We start from the raw sequence: 24,477 nt of genomic DNA, 5'->3' as shown, positions 1-24,477 counted from the left end.
TCTCTTTGATTTAAAAAAAAAATTAAGAAAATAAGTCAGTCGGTGTGGCCGGTTAGCGAACGTACACAAAGCCAAACTTTAATATATATAATAGATTTCAAAAACAACTAAGAAATTTGATGCATTCTATCAAACTTAATAGCGAGGCAGTGCCAAAAATTGCACTCCAAAATATCAATTTAAACATACAAGTATGCACTAAAAAAAAACAGTTTGATAGAAAAAATACCTGAGGCGTGTACCTATTTCAAAAACATCGAAAAATCCACAATCGCGAACAAGTTCGAAGAAAAAAAATATTTTACTTCAATTCAATACGAGTGAGATCGGGCGTGCATGAAGAAAGGATATGACAGTCTCTGCATTAAACCCCGTCCCTATCTATCCTCGGCATGTTTTAAACAATACACAAAACCGTCATGTAAACATACGAGAACATGGTATGACATATTAAGATTCTAAAACAAATGTGAATTGGAACCTTTTCATTGAAGTAGAAAGGCACATTGTTGATTTTGGAGTTTGGACCAATATATTGCCGATCCAAAAATTTAAACCAATTTGTGTATAACAGTAGGATATAACTATTGAAAATTGTAGGCTTTATGTCTATAGTCTTGTCTTGAGATTCATCAACCATCAGGATATCAAAAAAAAAATATCCTGATGATATCAGCAAATAGAATAAAATAAATAGCTAACATGTAGGTATGATAATTTTTTTTTCTTTTTTGATGTTAAAATATATCAAAAAGGCAAAAAACTAGAGGATAAAGGATATTTTTTTCCGTGGTTGGTGTTTTTTTTTTTTTTTTTTTGTTTTTGTTTCAATTCTGTCCAAACTGTCAGTCCAGGAGCTGTGTGTAAATATGTGAACTATGTTCATCTTGGTTGTTTAGAGGTAACACAGAAGGATAACACACAACAGCAGCAAAAGCAGATATAGACTCAAACAAAAAAAAAGACAGATTCAAAGGAGAGATGTTAGAACGAACACGGAATTTGTTGGAAGGAATATTCTTGTCAGGATTAAAAAGAATACGTGACTAGAAAATTAACAGGATGAGTCTTTCTCTTTTGGTTTCCAATTTGTTTTTTTTTTTGTATTTTATTTTCTGTTCTTGTATCATTTTTCTGTTGGTTGTGTTAAATATTTTTTTTTTGTAAATGAACACAAAAAAAAAGTCTGCATGATGCCGTTTGTCTCTCGTTGATGGAAAAACATATCATGCGAATCTAGAAATACATTTGTATCTGCAGCCTTCACTACTGTCGTTTTTTTTTTTTATATAAAAATCTATGTGTCGTATTCAACATTTCAATGTAGATTTTGATATCATAATGCCTGCAGGATATGGGAATTTATTTATTTTTGTTTATATTTTTTTTAAATTATGTACATTTATCCATTCATCCCATCAGTTATGGAAATATTTTGATAAACTTTTTTTTGTAGAGTCATTAAATATGACAAAAGTCAGAGTGGATTTTTTTTTTTTTTTTGAAACATAATGAGCAATAATATCATTTTCCTCTGAGGGTTAACTTTGTTTATCACCAAAATGCTTTTCTGGTTTATACAAAATATCATTAGTCATAACGGCTCATTTGAAATATAAAGGATATGATTTTGTTGGTTTTTGTGTCAGTAAATCTGATACGGGGAAATGATTTAATGTGAATTGGACGAATTGAGGAGTAAGTTTAAAAAAGTTATGTGAAAAAAAATAATAGAAATAGTAGGTATTTCTATTTATTAAACAAAAAAAAAAACTTTTCTGAGAAGTAAAATATTAGAATGTTTGAAAAGGGAAGCAATTAAACGTTTCTAGGAAGCAAAATTTTATATATTTAATGGTTTTAGAATTAAAACGTTGAGATCTTCTTCTAAGATAAGTTAAAATGATGTTTGTTAAAAGCTTTTGAAATGTTAACCCCTTGTAACCCAACATCGTAAATTTTAAAATTAATAATGTCAATCGAAAGGGCTTTAGCTATAATAAAACACGTATTTTTTAAAAACTCAATAAATTCATTATTTGCTTAGTTATTTCGAAATTTACGCAGTAAAAAAAAAAGTTTAAATAATTTATTTTTGTATATAATTGCAAAAATTCAAACAAAAAGCTATCTAATATTTATTTTTAGGCGCATTCCTAAAATCCAAAAATAAAACCCCGTTAGTTTATGCACGAAAAATATTTTTTCTGAATTTCGTAGTTTTAACTTTTAACATAAATTTGCTTGTTTTCCAAAAAAGGCGAACTTTCAACATTAACTGCCAATTAAAAACTATTGGTGCTATTTATTAGAAATATGGCGCATTATTTCGATAAAGCAATTCTTAAAGGTTATGTAAGAAGCTTTAAAAGAATAAAAATATGTTTTTTACAGCTTTTGGGCGATCTTTTTCGGTTTGTTACAGAAATGTCACATGGGGCTACAAGGGGTTAAGAGATAATAAGTTAGTAAGTAAAGCTGATTTAGGTACGAAATTTATAATCCCCTTCGGTTAAAACCTTGCCTAAGGAAAGACATTTAAAAAACATTTGCAATGGAAATGTTTTTTTTTTTTTTACTTTTTTTTCTTACAATCTCGAAACCAGTTTTGGTTTAGAGATCCAAATTCACAATGAATAGGCTCTTCTATTAAAGTAAATATACTAAAAATTTATTTTTTTCGGATTTTCGATTGTCTAAAAAAAAGTATTTTAAAGAAATTCTACCAAATCCATCGAATGAGACCATAGCCGTATTTAGGGGGGGGGGGGGGGGTTTGGGTGTTTAACCCCCCCCCGAAATTTTTTTTCAGAAAATCAAAAGATACCTATATTATAAACATATACAAGTCTAATATATGCAGCACTAAATAATTTGTTTTTGTATTTTAGTGATTTGATTACCTATACGAAAATCTCCCTTAAAATCACTACCAATTTTGCATCGTTGCAGAAGCTGTCGATGAAGTTTGTATAAAGGAAAACAAAAATTGTTTGGTCCATTACAAAGAGTTTTTATCTCTTTGACCATTTCCTTAAGCACTATGTTAACACCTTAAAATGCTCTTTTAAGAACCCTTTAAATACCACAAGTACTTATGCAGGGTTTTTGGTGCCGGGACTAAACTATGCTTTTTCAAAGGGTTTCGGTGGCCGAACTCGAATCCAAAGACGGACTTATTCGATCACATCTCGTTTTTGAAATATTACCCTTAAATCTATTTAAATCTTTCAGGCATCTTTTCTACTGTCCGAGATATCTTCAGTTGCTTATTACCCACTTTTGTTCTATGTTAACCTTAAATCCAGTATGTAAGCGAAAATAAATGTATCGATTTATTCAGAGACTGTAGTACCTACCAACGCTAGGAAATAACCTCGAAAACTGGTAAAAAGCGGGATTTTCGATTTTCTAACGAGAATATCTCAAAAACGCGATGTGATTTTTGATTTTTCTGAGTTCGGATTCGAGCTCAACACATAAAAAACCTTTAGAAAAGTATATCTTGGTTTCTGTAACAAAAACCTTGTTGAATTTTAAAGTTCAAGTGACCTCAACTCCAAATTTATAAAGCGTTTCGCCTTATAAATTTGGAGTTGAGGTCACTTGAACTTTAAAATTGAATTATATTCAATCGCTCCACTTAAAATAGAAATAATTTAAATAATTTTTATTATTTTTGTTATTTTTTTCTTCGTTAAAAACCTTGTTGGCCATACTCAAAATAAAAAAAATGCGATTATACTTTTGCAATGGAAGAAAAACTTGTTTTTATTTCTAAAAATTATAAGAGAAAGTAACGGGACATTTTGTTCTTCTCAATATTCTTGTTTTTTGATCCCCTTTAATAAAAAAAATAGTAGAGTGTCGCTGCAATACTCGGTTTTATATAAATAGCATTTTTATATGGTGCGATTATACTTTTGCAAAGCACTGTATTTACAACATTTCGTTATTCTTTTGTTTCAAATTATAAAATTAAACAATTTCAGTTTATTGTTAAATTTCAAAGTGAAGTATAACACTGGTCAACAAAATTAAACTTCTTTTTTGTTACAGAAACCAGGGTATACTCTTCTATAGGTTTTTTGTGTGCTGAGCTCGAAAACGAAGTCAGAAAAATTCGATCACATCACGTTTTTGAGATATTCCCGTTAGAAAATCGAAAATGCCGCTTTTTACCAGTTTTCAGGGTTATTTTTTAGCGTTTACTTATTTTTTTTAAATTGAATTTGGACCAGTTTCTAAAAGAATTAAGTTTTGTCTCTCTAAATCCGTTTAAATCTTTTAAATATCTATTTTCTTCCTCGAGAAATCATAACTTGAAATCAAAGTGTTTGGGGCATCTCATATGTGCCCTTAATTATGAAAGTGGACTAAGTCACTCCTAAAAATGGCATCAAATCTAGCCTAAAAATAGTTATTATTTAAGGGGTAAAGTTTATTTGAACGCGAAATTGCAGTAAATAAACTTCTTTATTGCTCCTCTAGTGATTTCATAAAAAAAATATAATTAAATCGTTATAAGAAAATTATTATGTAAGTTTTTCTTTAAACAATGCAAAAAGTGACTTAGTCCACTTTCATAATCAAGGGCACATATTTATTTGCTTTTAATAGCAAATATCGAAAAGTTCTGTACCAATCGCTTTCAAATTTTGACACAATTCTTGTAGAAACTGTTACAAATTTAATTTAAAAAAAAATAAGTAAACGCTAAAAAATAACTTTGAAAACTGGTAAAAATCGGCATTTTCGATTTTCTAACGGGAATATCTCCAAAACGTGATGTGATAGAATTTTTCTGACTTCGGATTCGAGCTCAGCCTATAGAAAAGTATACCCTGGTTTCTGTAACAAAAACCTTGTTAACCAGTGTAATTAGCTCATGTCAAACAACTTGGATTATTTAAAATTTTGGTTTTTAAGTATTGCTAATTTCATTTAGGCCCATTTGCTCATACTAGTCATAAATTCTAATCTTAGATAGGTCGAACATAGCTCTAATGTTTTACTTAGTTTATTCTAAGTTTCTAAAAAATATTTATGTTAAACCTAGCAACGATTCACTTTCATGCGAGAAATCGCTGAGAGCTTCAAATTAAAATGTCAAACGACTCAAACGTCAGTGTATTTGAATTGTTTTTGAGAAATTAACCGGGAATAATTCAACAAATTTATTATTTTGGCAATTTTGATTGCAGAAAAAAGTGTTAAATAGTGAAAGTGGCAATAAAAATGTGTTTAATTTAATAAAAAAAATTATTCATTTGACAGAATTTGTTTTGCAAATATTTTTGTTTGTCAAAAAATAATATGAGATATATAAAAACAAAAAGTGAACAGTGTTTCAAAAATGTGTGTCGTAAATTTTACCGTTTGAAGATGGTTAATGCTAATAAATGTGAGTGAATTTATATTAAATTGATAATTTTTTTCCTTTTTTCCCACATACATCAATTTTTTAAGCCGCGTTCTTTCTTTTTTGGTCAATTAAATACTTTAAGTTGATCATAAAATCCTTAAGTTCTACTATTTCTTGCCCCTAAGTTATGTTAAACTTAGAGGAATTTATGACACAATTTGAAGTTCGTGCAAACCGCTATGTATAACTTAAGGGTTTATGTTTCACATAAATATTTAAGACTCGTTTCAGCAAATGGGCCTTAGAACTCAATAGATAGAATGTACCTGGCGACATGGCGACAAGGTGACATGGCGACATGGCGACAAGGCGAAATGGCGACAAGCCGACATGGTGACATAACGACAAGGCGACATGTTGTTTTAACACATTGCCAGTGGTTTGCTCAAAACAAAGAACCCTTTATTTTTGTTGTTCTTCTAAAAAACCTGATAGCTGGATACCTTTAACACATTGTGCATAATTAAATTCAACATTTTTTTTTTTCCAAAAATATCAGCATTATACCTACACCATACACAAAGAGGCATCCCATCCACACCAAACTTTTCATTTTGAATCTTGAACCTTTTTAATTCCATTTAAAAATTTCATTCATCACTTTTAATTGCTCGTAATGTATCAAGGCCGGTAGGTTGCATATAACACCGTTGGCTTTCGTTGCCTTCCTTCATTCATCCATCCATTTTGATGGTAAACTTCAGAGCAGATATGATATGCATAAAAATGATATTGAATTTTTTCTTTATAAAAATAAAATTTATTCTGAAAAAATGTTGGTAGGGATATTTTTATTCTATAAAATTGATTTCAATTTGGAGTATTGTGAGAGGTAAAATTTCGTTTGTTGTTCAAAATATCTTTTATAATAAACGGGGCTATGTTTTAACAGTTAAGCCAAAAGAAAAACTTGAAATGTATTTTTTTTTAACATGAATTTTGAACTATCTATTAAAAACCTTCTACTTAACAGGTTGTTTACTTAACTTTTAATTAAGAGAAATCTAAATTCTTTATAAAAATACATTTATTTTGATTCCGTTTGAGACGAACTTTTACAAATGACAGACAAACGAATTAGACTCATCCTGTTAAAGAGGTTTTTTAAGCTTTTAAAAATTTAAAATCAAAACTGTCTTCCCAAAGAATAAGTTGTCAGGTATTTTCACACAACAAATGTTGTCAGTTATAATATGGCTTAAGACCATGTTATTATAAGCTTCAAGCTTAAAAGTTTAAAAAAAAAATAAAATTATTTTCGATACATTTTGAATACAAATAGCCTTAAAGGCTCCATTTAAAACTGATCCCATTTCGTCCCAGACATATCATTGAATTGACATTTATACGTATACATTTGGTCAACGACGAACGATACTTCTACATATAGACATGACCAAGGTTGGCCAATATATTCCAATAATTTTCGTTCGATGAAATGTGTGTAGGTATCAGCACTCACCTTCTACCCACAGGAAGAGAGTCCTATAGGTAACCAACAAGCATACTACACGTTGTTGAAGTTGAATTATATCCAAATGCTTTAAACTAAACGGATGAAACATTCACTCGGACCCAATAAAAGCCGACACACAAGGACCAAGCACGAGTAAATATATATACACCTACACCTAAATACTGTACATGATGGAAGGAGTGAAAGAATGAATCCACTTTCTATTATTAAAGCCACTCTCAATGAGCAAATACAAACTACCTTTACCTCGTGCTATATCAAAAAAGTGGAGGGCTAAAGGGATGATAAGAATGAAAAGTGCCTCCTATATGAGATTGCAAACATCAGGCTTGCATTGCCAGTTGAAAGGATTCAACTGCTTTTTCGCCCAAAAAAAAAACACGGAAAAATGTATGGGGGAGGAGTCAAACATCAAACAAAGTACCTATATAAAAAAAAAATACAAACTTTGTGTAAACAGACTGTGAGTAAACTCTGATCCATGAATTCCTAGACCTGGACCGGACCCGATGCACCGCACTATATAAACATTGATATGGCTGGTATGATGAGTTTTTGGCATCACATATGTATAGAGTCTCGTGTGAGCGGGTCTATCAACTCGGTCTCTCATATAAAATAGAAAACGATGTCATATTTGCCATTTGATTTTGGGTCAATTGAATGAGTTTTCAAATGAAATCGAGGTCAATCAAAGACAAAGACTATATACGATGAGTGAAAGCAACACACCATCAACATTATAAAGCGCTTCCTGAATTATTTAGTGAGAAAACACAAATTTGCTGGATCAAAAAGTGTATTTTATTTTTAATCAATTTTTAACAATTTTCGATTTATTTTTATTAAACATCGCTGATAGACTTAATCCAATCGCGGATTGAAGCAACATGCGAGTAGATATCTGGTTCGTTTGGTACAGCACACACTTCTTTAAACGAAGCAACTCCGACCAAGACATCCTTATACATCAATGCACCATTGCCATCTCCAAAACAAGGATTTTTGCCACCGGCACACATCTTGTCATCGGTGATGCAAGCCCTGTTTCCAAAGTCAGATTTGCATTTTACCTGATAGACCTTGGGAACTGTGACGGTACAAAGTATGTTCTTTGCTGGTGTACCGGTCGCCTATAAATCCCCATCAGTGGCATTCCATCGGGAACATTTTCTCCCACTTCGAGTTGTAGTTTTCCAATTGCAAAATTTGTTCTTTTGGTGGATTTATCGAACTCCCTTGAACCTCTACACACCGCCGCTGATTCGACAAGAAATAGTTTGTATTGGTTTAGTATAAGAATTGATTACGCAAGTCAACCATTTTGGAAAAGAAAGAGATCGTCTTACGACTTCCTAGAAGTGTTTAGGGCCTTGTAAATTTTTATTAAAGAAGGCCCTTTTTAAGCTCTTTTCAAGACCTTTTTGAACCGTTCTAAGGAAGCCTCGTATTTTCAAGTGACAGAAGGCCTCTAAAAGACCTGTTCCAAGAGGTTCTTTTAAGTATGCAATGTTTTTATCTTTTAAGTATGTAATATTTTCTTCTTGTAAGTATGTAATGTTTTTTGTTAAAAGTAGGTATGCAATTTTTTTCTAAGTCCATCATCGGTGTTTAGCAAACAAAATTGTTAAAATTTATTTGAATTAAAAGAGTTTTAACCAGGAATCTTTTTGGTTTTTGCTTTTTATTGTTCTGAAAACCTAAATACCTACAATTACTATTCCTATTTTGCAATTATACCCGCGTTATCCTAAAGGTTATGAAATAATCTTGAGTACAGATAAAAATGATAATCCAGTACTACCATTCTAACATACCAGTTTCGGCCTTAATTTTAAAGATTTGGAATAGATTCATCTGTGATCCACGCGTAGCAGGTATTAGAAAGGAAATAATATCCGTGTTCCTTTGGAGGTAGTAGACTGCCTATGAGCGATTTTGAATGGAATGCACATTCAAAGAAATCAATGAAATTCTCAATTCACAATGAAACTCTTCAATTTACATGCAAATTTTTAAGCTGGTAGAAGACTAAATAAAACCTAGTGATAAAACACAACAACAAAAACAAAACTCAAATTGATGGATAAAATTATTTTATTCAAATTTGAATAAAACTTTATACTGATTTAAATACCGCTGACAGACTTAATCCAATCGCAGACTGAAGCAACATGCGAGTAGATATCTGGTTCGTTTGGTACAGCACACACTTCTTTAAACCAAGCAACTCCGACCAAGACATCCTTATACATTAATGCACCATCGTCATCTCCAAAACAAGGATCTTTGCCACCGGCACACATCTTGTCATCGGTGATGCAAGCCCTGTTTCCAAAGTCAGATTTGCATTTTACCTGATAGACCTTGGGAACTGTGACGGTACAAAGTATGTACTTTGCTGGTGTACCGGTCGCCTATAAATCCCCATCAGTGGCATTCCATCGGGAACATTTTCTCCCACTTTAGGCAACTTTGCATATTCCGCAGTCAATCCGGTCGAGTTGTAGTTTTCCAATTGCAAAATTTGTTCTTTTGGTGGATTTATCGAACTCCCTTGAACCTCTACACACCGCCGCTGATTCGACAAGAAATAGTTTGTATTGGTTTAGTATAAGAATTGATTACGCAAGTCAACCATTTTGGAAAAGAAAGAGATCGTCTTAAGACTTCCTAGAAGTGTTTACAGCCTTGTAAATTTTAGTTAAAGAAGGCTCTTTTTAAGCCCTTTTCAAGACCTTTTTGAACCGTTCTAAGGAAGCCTCGTATTTTCAAGTGACAGAAGGCCTCTAAAAGACCTGTTCCAAGAGGTTCTTTTAAGTATGCAATGTTTTTATCTTTTAAGTATGTAAAATTTTCTTCTTGTACGTAAGTATGTAGTGTTTTTTGTTAAAAGTATGCAATTTTTTTCTAAGTCCATCACAGGTGTTTAGCAAACAAAATTGTTAAAATTTATTTGAATTAAAAGAGTTTTAACCAGGAATCTTTTGTGGTTTTTGCTTTTTATTGTTCTGAAAACCTAAATACCTACAATTACTATTCCTATTTTGCAATTATATCCGCGTTATCCTAAAGGTTATGAAATAATCTTGAGTACAGATAAAAATGATAATCCAGTACTACCATTCTAACATACTTTTATGATGAAGTTCTCCTCAAAACCAAATTCCAGGTCTTAATGCGTCTTACCAGTTTCGGCCTCAATTTTAAAGATTTGGAATAGATTCATCTGTGATCCACGCGTAGGAGATAGGAGAAAGGAAATAATATCCGTGTTCCTTTGGAGGTAGTAGACTGCCTATGAGCGATTTTGAATGGAATGCACATTCAAAGAAATCAATGAAATTCTCAATTCACAATGAAACTCTTCAATTTACATGCAAATTTTAAAGCTGGTAGAAGACTAAATAAAACCTAGTGATAAAACACAACAACAAAAACAAAACTCAAATTGATGGATCAAATTATTTTATTCAAATTTGAATAAAACTTTATACTGATTTAAATACCGCTGACAGACTTAATCCAATCGCGAACTGATGCCACACGAGAATGTACACCTGGATAATTAGCTACAGCACATCCATAACCCCATGAAACAATTCCAACCAAAATATCGTCTTCCATCAATGGACCACCAGAATCTCCTTGACAGGCATCCTTACCACCTTCTTTGAGACCAGCACAGATCATGCGAGGAGTAACTCCACCATAACTCTTATATGCCCTACTGCATTCATCCTGATTAGTCTTGGGTACTATGGTGCTACGAAGCTGAGAACGAGATTCATATGAATTCTGGGTATTTCCCCATCCAGTAACTCTCAATAAAGTTCCATCGGCAACGTCTTGTCCAGCTTCAGGTAGTTTAGCAAATCCATATGTCAATCCAGTGGGATCCCAGTCTTCCAATTCCAAAACGCAGAAATCATAATCAATAGTTGCTGCATTGTATTGGGGATGGCAATTAGTTTTAGTAACTTGAACCTTACGACCACCGCTAGCATAGAAAGATGAACCAATGCGTATTGTCAGTGAGGAAGCTTTTACTCCAACAGCACAATGAGCGGCTGTAAGAACGTAACGTTCACTTATCAATGATCCTCCACACGAGTGGCTGCCGGATCGTTGTAAAGAAATCTGAATAGGATTTTCGTCAATGGTTATTGCTTCTCCACCAACAATACGTCCATCGAGCATAGGTTTTTGCATAAACCTAGCACTGCTCTGAGCAAGAGCCAGCAGGCAAGAAAGTACAATCAAACGGTACATAGTAGAAGAAATTTAGAAACTGTGATTAAACAGAGGCAAAACAACGGTTTATATACGATCGATCCATAATTTGGACATTCTGTACTTCGACATTGACATTGATTTAGAACAAAAACAAAAAAAAAAAAAAAACAAACACAAGCCAATAAAAATACAAGTCATTTGATATCGATTTTTGTTTTTATGTTACCTTTATAAAATTCCTCGTTGAGATTTCCTAAGACTGCCAATAAAACAATCTTATCGAATTTTTATGATTTATATTATACAAGTACAATAGAGCTCTTATATGAGTTCATATTTTAAGTAGCTTTGACATAAATACGGTTTATAACATTGTTTGTCTAGATTTTGTGTTTATTTTTTTTTTTTTTTTTTTTAAGTTCTTCAAAAGATATGAAATGTCTGGGAGAGTTTCTTAATGGAGAGTTAAGATTCTATTTAGAAAGTGTGTGGATCTCCTTGAGTTCACTCCCATCAGCATTGAGAGCTTCTTCAAAAGTTTATTTTGCTTATCAGTGTGAATGAAAATGATACATTCATACAAAATAGTTTGAGTGGATATTTCATTAATACATTCCACAGCTTCTATTTTCACTACCCTTCCTTGAAATAAAAAATGAATACGTTCCACAACGTCAAACAAGCCGTTTTACAAATTTCTGAACTTTAAATTTGACAAATAAACATCTTTTACTTAGAATTGGAACTTAGGAATGTATAATTATTGAAATTTCCACGCGAACGATTTTTATTAATATTATTCATTTGCACTTGAACTGAGTAATGCTTTACGTTCGACAATGTAAATTTCAGAAATACATTCCATAACTTCTGTTTTTAGCTACTTCTGTTCAAAATGCGTTCCACAAAGTTTTCAATGCAAAACCTGCCAAAAAACATCTAAAGCTGAGAATTGGAACTTTGTGGAATGTAATACTGAAAATTACACGCAAACGGTTTTGTATGAATATTTCATTTGCACTTGAAATGAGTAATGCTTTACGTTCCACAATGTTAATTTCAGAAATAAATTCCACATTTTCTGTTTTCAGCTACCCCTGTTAAAATGAAATGCGAATACGTTCCACAACGTACATTTTTTTAACTTGAAATTTGCAACTGAGAATTTTAACTTCATTTATGTTTAATATAATACTGAATTATCAACGCAAACGATTTTGTATTAATATTTTATTTGTATTCGAACTAAGTACTGCCTTACGTTCCACATCTTCAATTTTCAATACAAGAGGTTCGATTAGAAATTTCTTCAACAAAAAATGAGTCAAAAACTGTTTTTTTTTATGGGTGTTATCATGTTGTGGAATGCGTTTGTTTTTAAATTTCAGGTGAGTCGAACATAACATGTCGAAGAAACTCAAACTATAATGGGAAAGTTTTTGTGGAACGTATTTATATTCTTTTAAATTCACCATGGACAGGTCCAAAATTGAGCCAAAGCTTGTTAGCAGACTAAGCCTCTAGCTCAAAATGGTATCCCCAATATTTAAACGAAAAAAAAAACATCACATTGCTTCACAAAACTATTTTATTTCAACCAATTTTAATATTTTGTTGTTGTTGTTGTTGTTGTTGTTTTTTTATATTAAACACTGCTAACTGTCTTAATCCAATCGCGAACAGATGCAACACGCGAATAAACACCTGGATAGTTTGGTACAGCACATCCATATCCCCATGAAACAACACCAATCAAAACATTCTTCTCCATCAATGGACCACCAGAATCTCCTTGACAAGCATCCTTACCACCTTGTTCGAGACCGGCACAGATCATGCGATCGGTAACACCACCATAACGAGAATACGAACTATTACATTTCGATTGATTAGCCTTTGGAACTGTAGCACCACGAAGACGAGAACGGGATTCTTGTGAATTTTGAGTGTTACCCCATCCGGTGACTCTCAATAGAGTTCCATCAGCAACATCTTGTCCAGCTTTTGGCAATTTAGCATTACCTGAAACTAATCCTTTCGATTCGTAGTCGTCCAATTCCAAAATTGAGAAATCGTAGTCAATGGTTGATGGATTGTATTTGGGATGAATTGTTACTTTCTTAACAGCAACCAAAACACCACCACTGGCATACAAGGATGAACCAATGCGTACTTTGAGCGAGGAAGCACTTGCTCCACTTGTACAATGAGCCGCTGTAAGAACGATATTTTTCTTTATCAACGAACCTCCACATGAGTGGCTGCTATAACGTTGTAAGGATATTTGATGGGGAGCTTCTGAGATATCGATTTCTTCTCCACCAACAATACGTCCATCGAGCATAGGTTTTTGCAAAAACCTAGCACTTTGGGCAGCAGCCAACAGGCAACAGAGTACAAGTAAACGGTACATTGTGAAGGGAAGTAAGAAACTTTGTGGCCGAATAGAAACCAATGAAGGGTTTATATACCTATCGTTCGTCGATAGTTTTCCGACATTGACTTAGTTTTAAAAAATAAAATACAAGCCACTTGGCTCCAATTCTATTTTATGACGTCCATATAGCCTTGTTGAGATTTCTTAATACCCTCAATTTAACTATCTTATCGAAGTTATATAATTTTTTTTTTGTTTTAAACCTGTAAAAGTGATTGAGTAGTTTTGTAATTAATCCAATTTTTTACAATGTTTGTTTAGTTTGTTTGTTTTTTTTTTTGTTGTTGTTGTTGTTGTTGTAAGTTCTTTAAAAGATATGAAAAGTCTCGAGAGTATGTTGATTGGAGTGCCAGCCTAGATTTCTTTTAGAAAGTGTCTCCATTTTATTGAGATCACTTCAAGGCTACACTTAAATTTTGCAGACAAAAATATGTCAAATCTTAAGTATTTGAATGAAAAATTCATATTTGTTCAAGAACGTTTACGTGTAAGGAAAATGACATTTCTTACGTTCCACATATTTTATATATTTTTTTTTTGTTTTCTAAATGTCAAAGTTGTTCATACACAGGTTACATTTCGGTCGGTTTTACAACAATATTAAATTGTGGTTTAACAGAAAAAAATAATGCGTTCCAAACATGAAACAAGCTATATTTCAAATGTATGATAAAGTGATTGGAGGGGATATTGGAAAAAGCTAAAAATAGTGTGGAACGTACCGAATTTTATCTACTTTCTATTCTTTTCCAATTTTTTGAATAATTAAAATGATCGTATGAAAAAATATCGTGTAATGTATTTAAACTTAACAAATAAATCTATTCATTTTTTCCAAGAAGTCACAAATTTCTAAAATATAAACATCACATAAAAGTTTGTGGATCTTAAAAAAAAATTTAAAGCTTTAGGTGAACAAAATTATGAAATGAATCTTTTTCTCTTCTTAGGTGGTGCAGAAAAACCTCAACCAAATTACTGTGTCCAGCTTGAGACAGTAAGCTATAGGGACCGAACTGGAGGCTGAGATCTAGCATTGGTTTTGAGCAATAAACCTTCCTGTTAAATAAAAAATAAGTCCGTTCCAAAATATGTTACGACCCTTATAGCTTGTTTATGCAATGTAATTCAAGGGAAAATAAAATCAATTAGATCTTATTCAAAATAGCAGTTTGTGGAATATAAACATAAAAGTTTCACCTGAGGGATTTCCTATCCGGCCTATGTTAATTTTCTTCTTTGGGTTCACACACTCTGTCACTGATGTTTTGTTAATCTTGTGGAACGCATTCATTTTTCATTTCACGATGTTTTGAAATGTGTTCTAAATTTAATATGGCTTAACGCTTAAGGGTCTAGTACCTACCTTCTTCTGAAATGATAAATGAATATATTCCACAATATGATTCAATCTTTTTAAATCATTTTCTACGAGGTGATCACGAGAGAAAATAATTTAGATAATATGGGAAGCCTAAATCTTTGCGAATCAAGTATATTTTTATTATGTGGAATGTAAACTTAAAAGTTTAATTTCTTATTTGAGTCACGTTTTCAGTAACTGATGGGTTGTAAATCTTGTGGAACGTATTTATTTTCATTTCACGATGTTTTCAATTGTGTTTTAACTTTATTCTGGTTTTAAAGATTAGCACTTATTCATACTTTAAAAATTAGACGTGTTCCTTACCTTCTTAATTTTTCTCAAATAGGTATTTAAGATGTTAATCTTTAAAAGATTTTGAATGCATTTATTGTTTTTTTTTTCAATATATATGTCTTGTGAAACTACTTTGAAAGACTCATTAATTTAATTTTTTTTCAATACCATATCCTTTATTTTAAATTTAATAATATACAATTTTTGTTGCCATGTCCAAGTTCATTGAGCCAAAATTGTCCCACTTTTTTTTTGTCTTAAACGTAACAATAACAATCATAGCCTGAACAAAATCCACCCCAGTAATAACCAACGGACCAGCAGGCAGTAGAGCACCCGGCATGATCATAGGGATTGTAATTGCATGGATCTGTAAAACAAAAAGTTTGTGAAAATGTGAATGTGAACAATGGGTAAGGGACTAAGGCAGCCTTACCATAAACTCTTGCTTTTCCAGCATTTTCGTCCAATTTTCCAAATTGAACAGATTTCTTAGGTTCCAATGATTTCACTTCACTTTTACCATCAACTTCATCTTCAGCATTAACTTGCTGACTGAAAACTGCTACAACAACAACAAAGACCGTAAGAACAATAAGGAACTTCATATTGGTTTGGTTTGATATTTTCCTTCAATAATTCTTCGTCTTTTATTTATATTTTGATAATAATTAGTTACTTCCCCATTGTAATCAGAAAATGTACAAATTGTATGTAGGTAGGCATTAAGTAGGGGTGGAATATAATGATAAATAAAATTATTGATGACTCAAGACATTAAGATAAAAATAAAAACGCATTAGGTACAAAATTGTTGATTTACATAAATAGAATTCCAATTAGCTGTTTTGTTGCAAGATTATTATCAAGCAAAAAATATAAAAATAGAATCACTGAATAATAAATAATGAACCTATGTCAAATGAGATTGTAGAAAGGTAAGGTCAGGAAAATATCAGTACGATAGTAATGTTATAGAAAGGATTTCATATTTTTAATCAGAAGTTTTTTTCTACTCCAAAGGTTTTGCCTGGGAGCTTGTTTCCTTGAGATTCGGAAACCAGTTAGTTAAAATTTATCAGAGTCAAACAATAAAAACTTAAGTGGGTACATGGGAAATTACTTCAACTTTTTTCTTCCAATAAAAATGAGTTGGGATAATTGTTTTAGAACGATTTGAAACTATGGAAATATCCATACAAAAAGCTTAAAATTCAGATTGATTTACTTTGTACAAGTTTCACGAAAACAGGGCGTTATTTAAATTATTATTTAAAGACAATAATGGAACTTGTCCCTAAGCGAACATAAATAAAATGCACGACTGGATCGCACGAACTTGCTCTTAGAGTTCAAGTTGCTTAAATTTTTAAGACTTTTTATATAGAAATTTGGAAAATGTAGGTACCTACTATATATGTACATAGGTACAAAACAAAAAAAAATAAATTGCACGACTGGGGTCGCACGTACTCTTATGCTTAAAGTAACTCTAATGTTAAAGTTTTTTGTTTTTATTCAAGAAATTTAAAATTTGATATTTTGAAGAAATTTCAAAAGTAGTATAAAAAAATTAAATCTGTTTTTATAATTAATTAAACACCGTTTTAAATGATCTCTTACAAAAATAAAACAAGTACCTATGCCATTTTATTTCTTGTATAAAAAGGTATTTTTAGAAAAAAATTTCGAAAATCGTAGGAGCCGTTTTTTAAAAAAATAATTTTTTATAAATAAAAATTTTCTAACATTTTTCAAAAAAAAGGTTGTTTATACATTTTGAAGAAATAATTAATTTACACATAAAAACGAAATTTAAAGATTTTTCGTCAAACCGTTTTCAAAAAATTGATTTTTCGAAAAAAAATTTTTGAAATATTTTTAAAAAATCCAATAGTGTGTTTTTTGAAAATTTTCTTAAATTTTAATATTACCTTTCCTAAAACGCTCTTTTATAAAAATTTCCGTTGAAAGCGGATTAGTTTTGTACGAGTTATTCATAAATCAAAAAAAACCGTTCTATGACAGGTACCGTTAATAACGGTACAAACAATATTTTTTTTATTTCAAAACTTGGCTCTTACACAAAATTTTTATCAATATCGTTAGAGCCGTTTTTGAAAAAAATTAACTTTTCTATTTGCGTTATATGGCAGGTACCGTTAGTTTTAGTCATAAAAATAAAATTCCAATTTCCCCTCTAGGGAATCACCCAAAACTGCTAAATACCAAGTTTGAAGAAAATCACTGCACTCGTTTAGGCTGCAGCTCCAGATAGAGACAGACACACAGACAGACAGACAGACAGAATTGCCGGACCCACTTTTTTGGCATTCTCCATTATCGTAATGTCACGTAAAATTGTTATCTCGAGTTCGATTTTTTTACGAATCCTAAACTTGCCCTATAGTACCTACCTATATCGCAAGTAAAAATAAAATTCGTTTTTTAAAAATTGCCCTCCAAAACAAGTATGCAGTTTTGATTGCTATATTAAGCTGCATTTTTAGAAAAAAAAAATTCAAAATCGTTAGAGCCGTTTTTTTTAATTTTTTTCGAAAATTTGATTTTTCAAAAAAAAATCCAAAAATTATTTTTTTCGAAATTTTATTTTTGGCTTATATTAAAATTATATAAATGCTTCTTTACAAAAAGTTTCGTTGAAATCGAATAAGCAGTTTCAGAGATAATCGGATTTAAAAAAAAAAACGGTTCTATGGCAGGTACCGTTAATAATGATTTTCAAAAAAAAATTTTTTCATTAGAAGATAGACCTTGTTTTAAAACTTACATTTGAATTTTTTAAGCAAAATCGTTGTAGCCGTTTTTGAGCAATTTTAACTTTACTAAAATCGGTATATGACAAGTACCGTTATTTTTAGTCCAAAAAAATTAATTCCAAAAACCGCTCTGGAGAGTCTCCAAAAAATGCTACACACAAAGTTTGAAGTCAATCGGTACATCCGTTTAGGCTGTAGCTCCTTATACAGACAGACAGGGCACGTTCAAACAGTTAACATAAAGCTATCGGATAGCTTTTTGTTGTTGTAAACAGTGTTAAAAATTAGCAAAGAAACGAACCATTTTCTGTCAAAACATAATCAGACAGACTGACAGACAGACAGACGGACTTCCGGGACCCACTTTTTTGGCATTCTCTACCATCGTAATGTCATGGAAAAATGTCATCTCAACTTTTTTTTTTACGAATGCATAACTTGATATAATAGTACCTATATAAGTAAAAATGTCTATTACCCAAGACGCAACTATTAAATCCGAAAATCTACTCGATCCGTATTCGTATCGAATCTCTTTCACATTTTCACATCGTCAATAGTTGTCGCAAAACGCTTTGAATCGGAACGAAATTCATACAAAAAACTGAATTTCTTTATATTTCGCAAAGTTTCTCCACCACTTTATAGTTCCACCAGTCAACACTTAAGTAGTTTATATAAAGGATAGGGAAGTGCAAACCTTTATTTCGAAAATAACGCCCGTCCCTATAAACTATCTGAAAATCAATTCCATTTTAATTCATTACACAAATTTAGGATTACTCGATAGTTCCAAAATATTCATTCATTCGATAGTTCAAAATCATTCATTCATTAGTTTAGTTACTATTTTCATTCGAATAACTTTTTTTATTCAAAAGTTTTTTCATTCGAATGATTTTTTCATTCGATAGTTTTTCATTTTAATATTTTTTTCCAGCCAGTTATTCATTCTATTCGATTGATTTTTTCATTCAGTAATAATTTTATATTTTCCCTTGATAACTTAATTTAGTTATGAATGAATAATTATGAATAATTACATATTATTAATTTTATTATTAGAAATTGAGAAGAGTTTTTATTGGACATCTAATTCAGTACTTTTTATTACTTATTTACTTAAAACTATTGGCACAGCAGGTACTTCTGAAAAAAAAACATCAGTTAAGAGCAGAGAAATTTATGAAAATCTACTATAAAGGATCATGAAAAGAACGATTATACTTTAAGAACTGCAGAAACTGAAATAAAGTAGGTTTTTAATTATTCTACAAAGACTTATTAAAACTGGAAAAAATAATTCAATTAAAATAAAATAACTGAATTGTTACATTTTTATTCGTTAGTTTATTTGATAGTTTATTCGATACTAAATTTTTTTGAATTTTTGAACTATACTATCCTACATCGATACCAATCGGTAACATTCAGGAATTATTTTTCTGGATTTCCAATTTCAACAAAAAAAGAAAACAGAAAACAGGTTGTGTGCTTTTGTTTAAAATGAGTCAATTGAAGCGTTTACTTATTTCAAACAATCATAATTTACAAGAAAAAGCTAAAAAAAAAAGTACCTTTTTTATTTTCTCATTATATTATTTTTTTTATTTTAAAAGCTTACAAAAAAAAATTATACAAATTAAAAAGCCAAGTATTTCTTCTTAAGAATAAAGCCATTTTTAAATTTTTACAATGCGCAAAAAGTATAAAAATAATTTATTGAAAACAATCATTTTCATCAAAAAAAGCAAAAAAAAACATGAATTTTTATCTTCTCACGTCATTAATTCTATTTTTTTCCCTAACTACCTAAACAAAATTGTATACCATCTGAAAGCTTATTGTCTTAGCTCAAAATACATATATCGATCAGGTCTATGAGACATCTACAAAAAGAGCTAGAAGTTTTTGAACTCGATCAAATTTCATTAAAAAAAGCAAAACATTTATTTGTATGTTCTCAGGCTATGGAATCAATTTTTTTGTTTGACAACCTATACAAAAATTTATACAATGGGCACGTTCAGGAAATATTAGGGACTTGATATCTAGGCAACGTCATTTTCTGAACGGAAATAAAGGTAAATTGACTAAATTTGTTTGGATGTTTCATTATTGTCAAATATCGACACCAAATTTCACTATTCTTAAATAAATAAATAATATTAATTATAACTGATAAAGCACTTTTTACTCGTTTTTCAAAGAAATAGATTTAATTTTGCTAACATATGTAATTCATTTATTAAAAAAAATCACCTGTCATGTTGACAAAAAAAACTTTCCTAAATGTTTAGGTAAAATTTTCTTGCCTAACTTTCCAGTCAGCTTTCCAATAAAATTACCTAAATTGGAAGGATTTTTTTTGACAGTTGACCAATCAGAGAGCGAGAAATTACCTCAATATTTAGGCCCTAACGTTTCTGAACCTGCCCAATGTGAAAGCTTATTATTTCACCTTTTATAATGACATATCAATCTCATTTAAAAGATGCCTACAAGAGGGGAAACCGACGAAGTTACGAATACCAGAGTTACGGGCGACAGAGTTACGAGCGTCAAAGTTACGCGAAACCGAAGTTACGAAAAACTAGAGTTACGAATTCTTAAGTTATGTTAAGCTATGACATGTGATTTTTGGGTTGGCAACAATTGCGAGGAACGACATGGAATTATGGAATACAAACAAGAGATTAACATTTTTCTCATTGGTCAGAACTAAATGAGTAAAGCGAAAATGGATGTTATTTAATTACCGACTTCCAAAAATGAGGAGGTATTCAATTCGTCTGTATTTTTTTTTTTTTTTTTATGTTTGTTACCGCATAATTTTGGACTGAGTTTAAAAACATAAAACCCAGTTTTGATCCATGGAAGTCGGTTTTGTTTTTTGCTAAAAATGATTATCTTGTAAAATTTTGATTGGATAGGTATAGATATACATTAGAGTGACCGCAAGAAATCGATTTTCGAAATTTAATCGGGGAAACCCCATAAAATGTTCCGCCTTTGCAGATTTTTAGATAGCCAAAATTTCAGCTCGATTGGATAACTCTAAATGGTGCCGACACTCGCTCAAAGTATCAAAAATCTCTGTTTTTTCACTGTTTTTCCAAGAAAATTAGCTCTAGCTCCCAAACAAATCGGGTTATTTTCACTTTTTATATATTAAATTAAAGGTAGTGTTGCTACACGTAATTCAGATGCTAAATTTGCTTCGTTTTACTAAAAAAGAAAAATTTTGTCATCAATTTAAATTTTCAGTACTTACCTCAAAAAGAGCTGAAGTGCAAACTCGATTTAAAATGAAACTTTTTTTTTAAACTGTTTTATTTAAAAAAACGAAACATTTAACAGAATTCTAAGGCTGTGTGTGAATTGCGTTAAATAGTACACCGTGTAAAATTTTTGACACTATTATATATATTATATATTATATATGTATATTATACATTATATGGTTTTGTTTTTGTGAGAAGATCGCAAAAACGTTCAAATAGAAAAAAAAACATGAGTATACTTATGTAAGTTTGGGGGACATAATTGACTTTAACTTCTTATCTGTCCAACTAATATTGCAAATACGTATTTTTTTTTCTATTAATTAATATAATTATTCATAGCGTATTTTGTAATACCCACTTTGTTATTATTTATATTAAAATAATAACCAAACCACCCCTTTTTTTTACAGACGTTATTTTGGTGTGGTGAACTGTTGTTGCAATTGTTGCCAACCCAAAAATCACATGTCATAGCTTAACATAACTTTAGAATTCGTAACTCTAGTTTTTCGTAACTTCGGTTTCGCGTAACTTTGACGGCCGTAACTCTGTCGCGCGTAACTCCGTTACCATTTCCTACAAGAGAAGTTAGAATTTTTTAAAGTCAACCATGTCGAATTTCCAGATTGAGATTACGGTACTTCCCACACTGGTGGCTGTTGGGGGGGCAACAGATCTCCACTGGTGTTTTGAGGTTTTCGCAAGTTTCTTGATTTAACATTGTGTAACTTGTAGTTAGTCTACCGTTATGTGTGATATACCAAATGAAAGGTAATTGTATCAGAATGCTAATACAAGTTTAATGAAATTTCTATCTGCTCTTGGTCAAAAGTTATAACCTGTTGAATTCTAAAATTTTATTTTACCGTTATCTCAAAATTGTATTCACGAAAATGATTGAAACTTCGCACACATATAGTCGTAGTCATGGTCTATCATTACTCCATATACTTTATTCCTGTATCTATTAAAGAAAAAAAGATAAAAATAAAAAACGATGAAAATCGGTTAAAAACTGTCAAAAAACGTGTTTTTTAAAAACTTGTTTCTTCCGTTATTCAGTCAAAACTCATGAAACGATTCCACTTTTTGCACATGTATGCATAAGGCCAAAACCTACATGTCCCCAAAAATACCCCTAAAAAACAAGGTGTTTTTCAAAAATTCATATTTCGAAAAATGTTGGAAAAAAATCCGTATCAGGTGGCTAATTTTTTTTCCTCATCTTTCACCTGGCATCTTTAGAATTGTCAAAAAAAATTTCCTTTACCCAAAATCATCATTTTGTCATAGCCCCAACACGTGTACAACGTTCAAACAAAACGTTATAGCTTAGTTTCAATTTTTTTTATAATTTTTTCTTAAATGCAGTAATTCTTAAATTAATCTCATCTATCTATAGCAAAAAAAATCAATTCTCTACGACTTCGTGTTTAGATTTTAGCCCAAATTTCATCTTTCCGTTTTACCCCTGTTTACCCTATTAAATGACGGAATTTTTAAAAATTCTTCATATGGATTAAGCTTTAGGTTATTATCTTTCAAATAAGCTATCGAAGATTTTTGTATCTCTAATAGTTTATTTTTAATTTTGAATTGAATTTTTTTGCCGCACTGCAAAAGTGCGAGAGTGTAACGTTAGAAAATGGCGTCACTTTTTTGTGGTGGCTGCCATGGTTCATCGATTTATAAGACGTTTTCACGTCAAAAAATTGTTTTTCTTGAATTTTGTTTTGCGTTTAAAATTTGTTTTAAACCCTAGCCCATCTAACTTGATTTTATCTCTTTAACATTATTCTATTTTTATCTTAATGCCTTGAATCATCAACAAATTTATCATTATTTCTCTAGCCCTCTTCGTCATTAATATGTAAACAAAAGGGAAATAACTAATGACTTTGAAATTGAATAAAAGGCGAAGAACTTTGAAAGACAAATATCAAACCACACTAAAATGAAGTTCATTATTGTTTTTTCTTTATTTGTTGTATTTGTAGCAATTTTCAGCCAGCAGGTTATTGCTGAAGCTGAAGTTGATGCTAAAGATAATGGTGAAACCAAATCAGAACCTAAAAAATCTGTTCAATTTTTCAAACTTCAAAAAAATTCTGGAAAAGGAATGTATGGTAAGTTAGAAAAAGCAAAGAAATATTAAATGTTGGTTTAAATAAATAGATAATAATTTTGTTGCACAGATCCTTGTTATTGGAATCAAAATGATCACCTCGGGTGTTCTGCTGCGTGCATGACTCTTGGTTCTAACTACGGTGGTTATTGTTCTGGCTATGATTGTTATTGCTTCATTTAAGAAAAATAACATGGCTTGATGACCTTGGAAATGACAAACAAAATTGTATGTTTTAAATCTTTAATTAAAGGATTTGGTGCTCTAAAAAATTAAATTAATAAGTTTTTTTACAGTATAGTTCCACATATTCATTGAACAACAGGGAAAGTAGGTTTAGCTACTCATATTTACACTTTTTCCTGTGGACCCCATTTTTTGCCATGTTTGCCTTATAAATATTACAATGCAACATCCCCCTCTAACATTTAAAACGTAGATCCTTTTTGTTAAATTCGAGTTTGGCAAACAAATAAATATTCTTTTTACCTACAAATGTAAACGCAGGAGTGTAAAATAACGAATTGTTTGTGGTGTTAAACTTTGGTTACTAATTTTTTGGTTTAGTTAATACACAAACCATGATTTTTATAGGAACTGAGTTCAGCAATAAAAGTTACAATGATAAAAAAGCTTATAAAAAGAAAACAAAAAGTCAGGGGTGTTAAAATATTAAGGCTTGACCACACCGAAAAGGTTTGCAGTAGCGATATTGGTACGATACGGGTAATTATCTTAGTGCCTGGCTACACAGTGATTTTTCAATCGATTGAAAAATCACATGCGGTGGCTACACACTGTTGTGCCCAATCACGTTCCACTTTTACATTTTCTAGGAACAAACGTCAAAAAGAGGAAAAATTTAGCAATGGAACTGTACTACCCTCAGAAAATTCAGTTCCCTTCGTGAGCATCTTCCCCCTTCACTCCTCATCCCTCTTGCCTACAAACTCACTGCTTAGGCGATTGAAAAATCACCGTGTAGCCAGGCACTTAGAGGATATAATATATGGAGTGCTTGTTCCTATACCTAATACATTGTAACGCCAT

At 31.1% G+C, this 24,477-nt stretch overlaps 2 protein-coding genes across 3 annotated transcripts; both read right to left on the bottom strand.

Moving 5' to 3' along the window:
* Window positions 1-10,369: 10,369 nt before the first annotated feature.
* Window positions 10,370-11,818, bottom strand: LOC129914669 (trypsin 5G1-like). 2 transcript variants are annotated; one of them, XM_055994001.1, is made up of 2 exons: window positions 11,365-11,818; window positions 10,370-11,129 (listed from the first exon to the last, which is right to left on the bottom strand). In XM_055994001.1, exon 2 carries the CDS (start codon window positions 11,112-11,114, stop codon window positions 10,404-10,406), a length of 711 nt encoding a protein of 236 aa, XP_055849976.1. In that variant the 5' UTR covers window positions 11,115-11,129; window positions 11,365-11,818; the 3' UTR covers window positions 10,370-10,403. The 2 variants fall into 2 exon arrangements, with proteins under 2 accessions (XP_055849976.1, XP_055849975.1); XM_055994000.1 differs by lacking the exon at window positions 11,365-11,818 and having other exon boundaries at window positions 10,370-11,259.
* Window positions 11,819-12,708: 890 nt separating this feature from the next.
* On the bottom strand, window positions 12,709-13,584 carry LOC129916254 (trypsin-1-like). The gene has a single exon (XM_055996102.1). It carries the CDS (start codon window positions 13,549-13,551, stop codon window positions 12,784-12,786), a length of 768 nt encoding a protein of 255 aa, XP_055852077.1. The 5' UTR covers window positions 13,552-13,584; the 3' UTR covers window positions 12,709-12,783.
* Window positions 13,585-24,477: the final 10,893 nt, after the last annotated feature.

The sequence above is a fragment of the Episyrphus balteatus genome, chromosome 3 (genome assembly GCF_945859705.1).
Source record: "Episyrphus balteatus chromosome 3, idEpiBalt1.1, whole genome shotgun sequence".
Classification (NCBI taxonomy): domain Eukaryota; kingdom Metazoa; phylum Arthropoda; class Insecta; order Diptera; family Syrphidae; genus Episyrphus; species Episyrphus balteatus.
Note: the sequence above shows the minus strand (reverse complement) of the source record. Positions and strands in the feature narration are given on the sequence as shown.

What these genes read in the sequence shown, in the direction of transcription:
- LOC129914669 (XM_055994000.1), bottom strand. Translation starts at nt 11,174, where the DNA reads ATGTACCGTTTGATTGTACTTTCTTGCCTGCTGGCTCTTGCTCAGAGC.
- LOC129916254 (XM_055996102.1), bottom strand. Translation starts at nt 13,551, where the DNA reads ATGTACCGTTTACTTGTACTCTGTTGCCTGTTGGCTGCTGCCCAAAGT.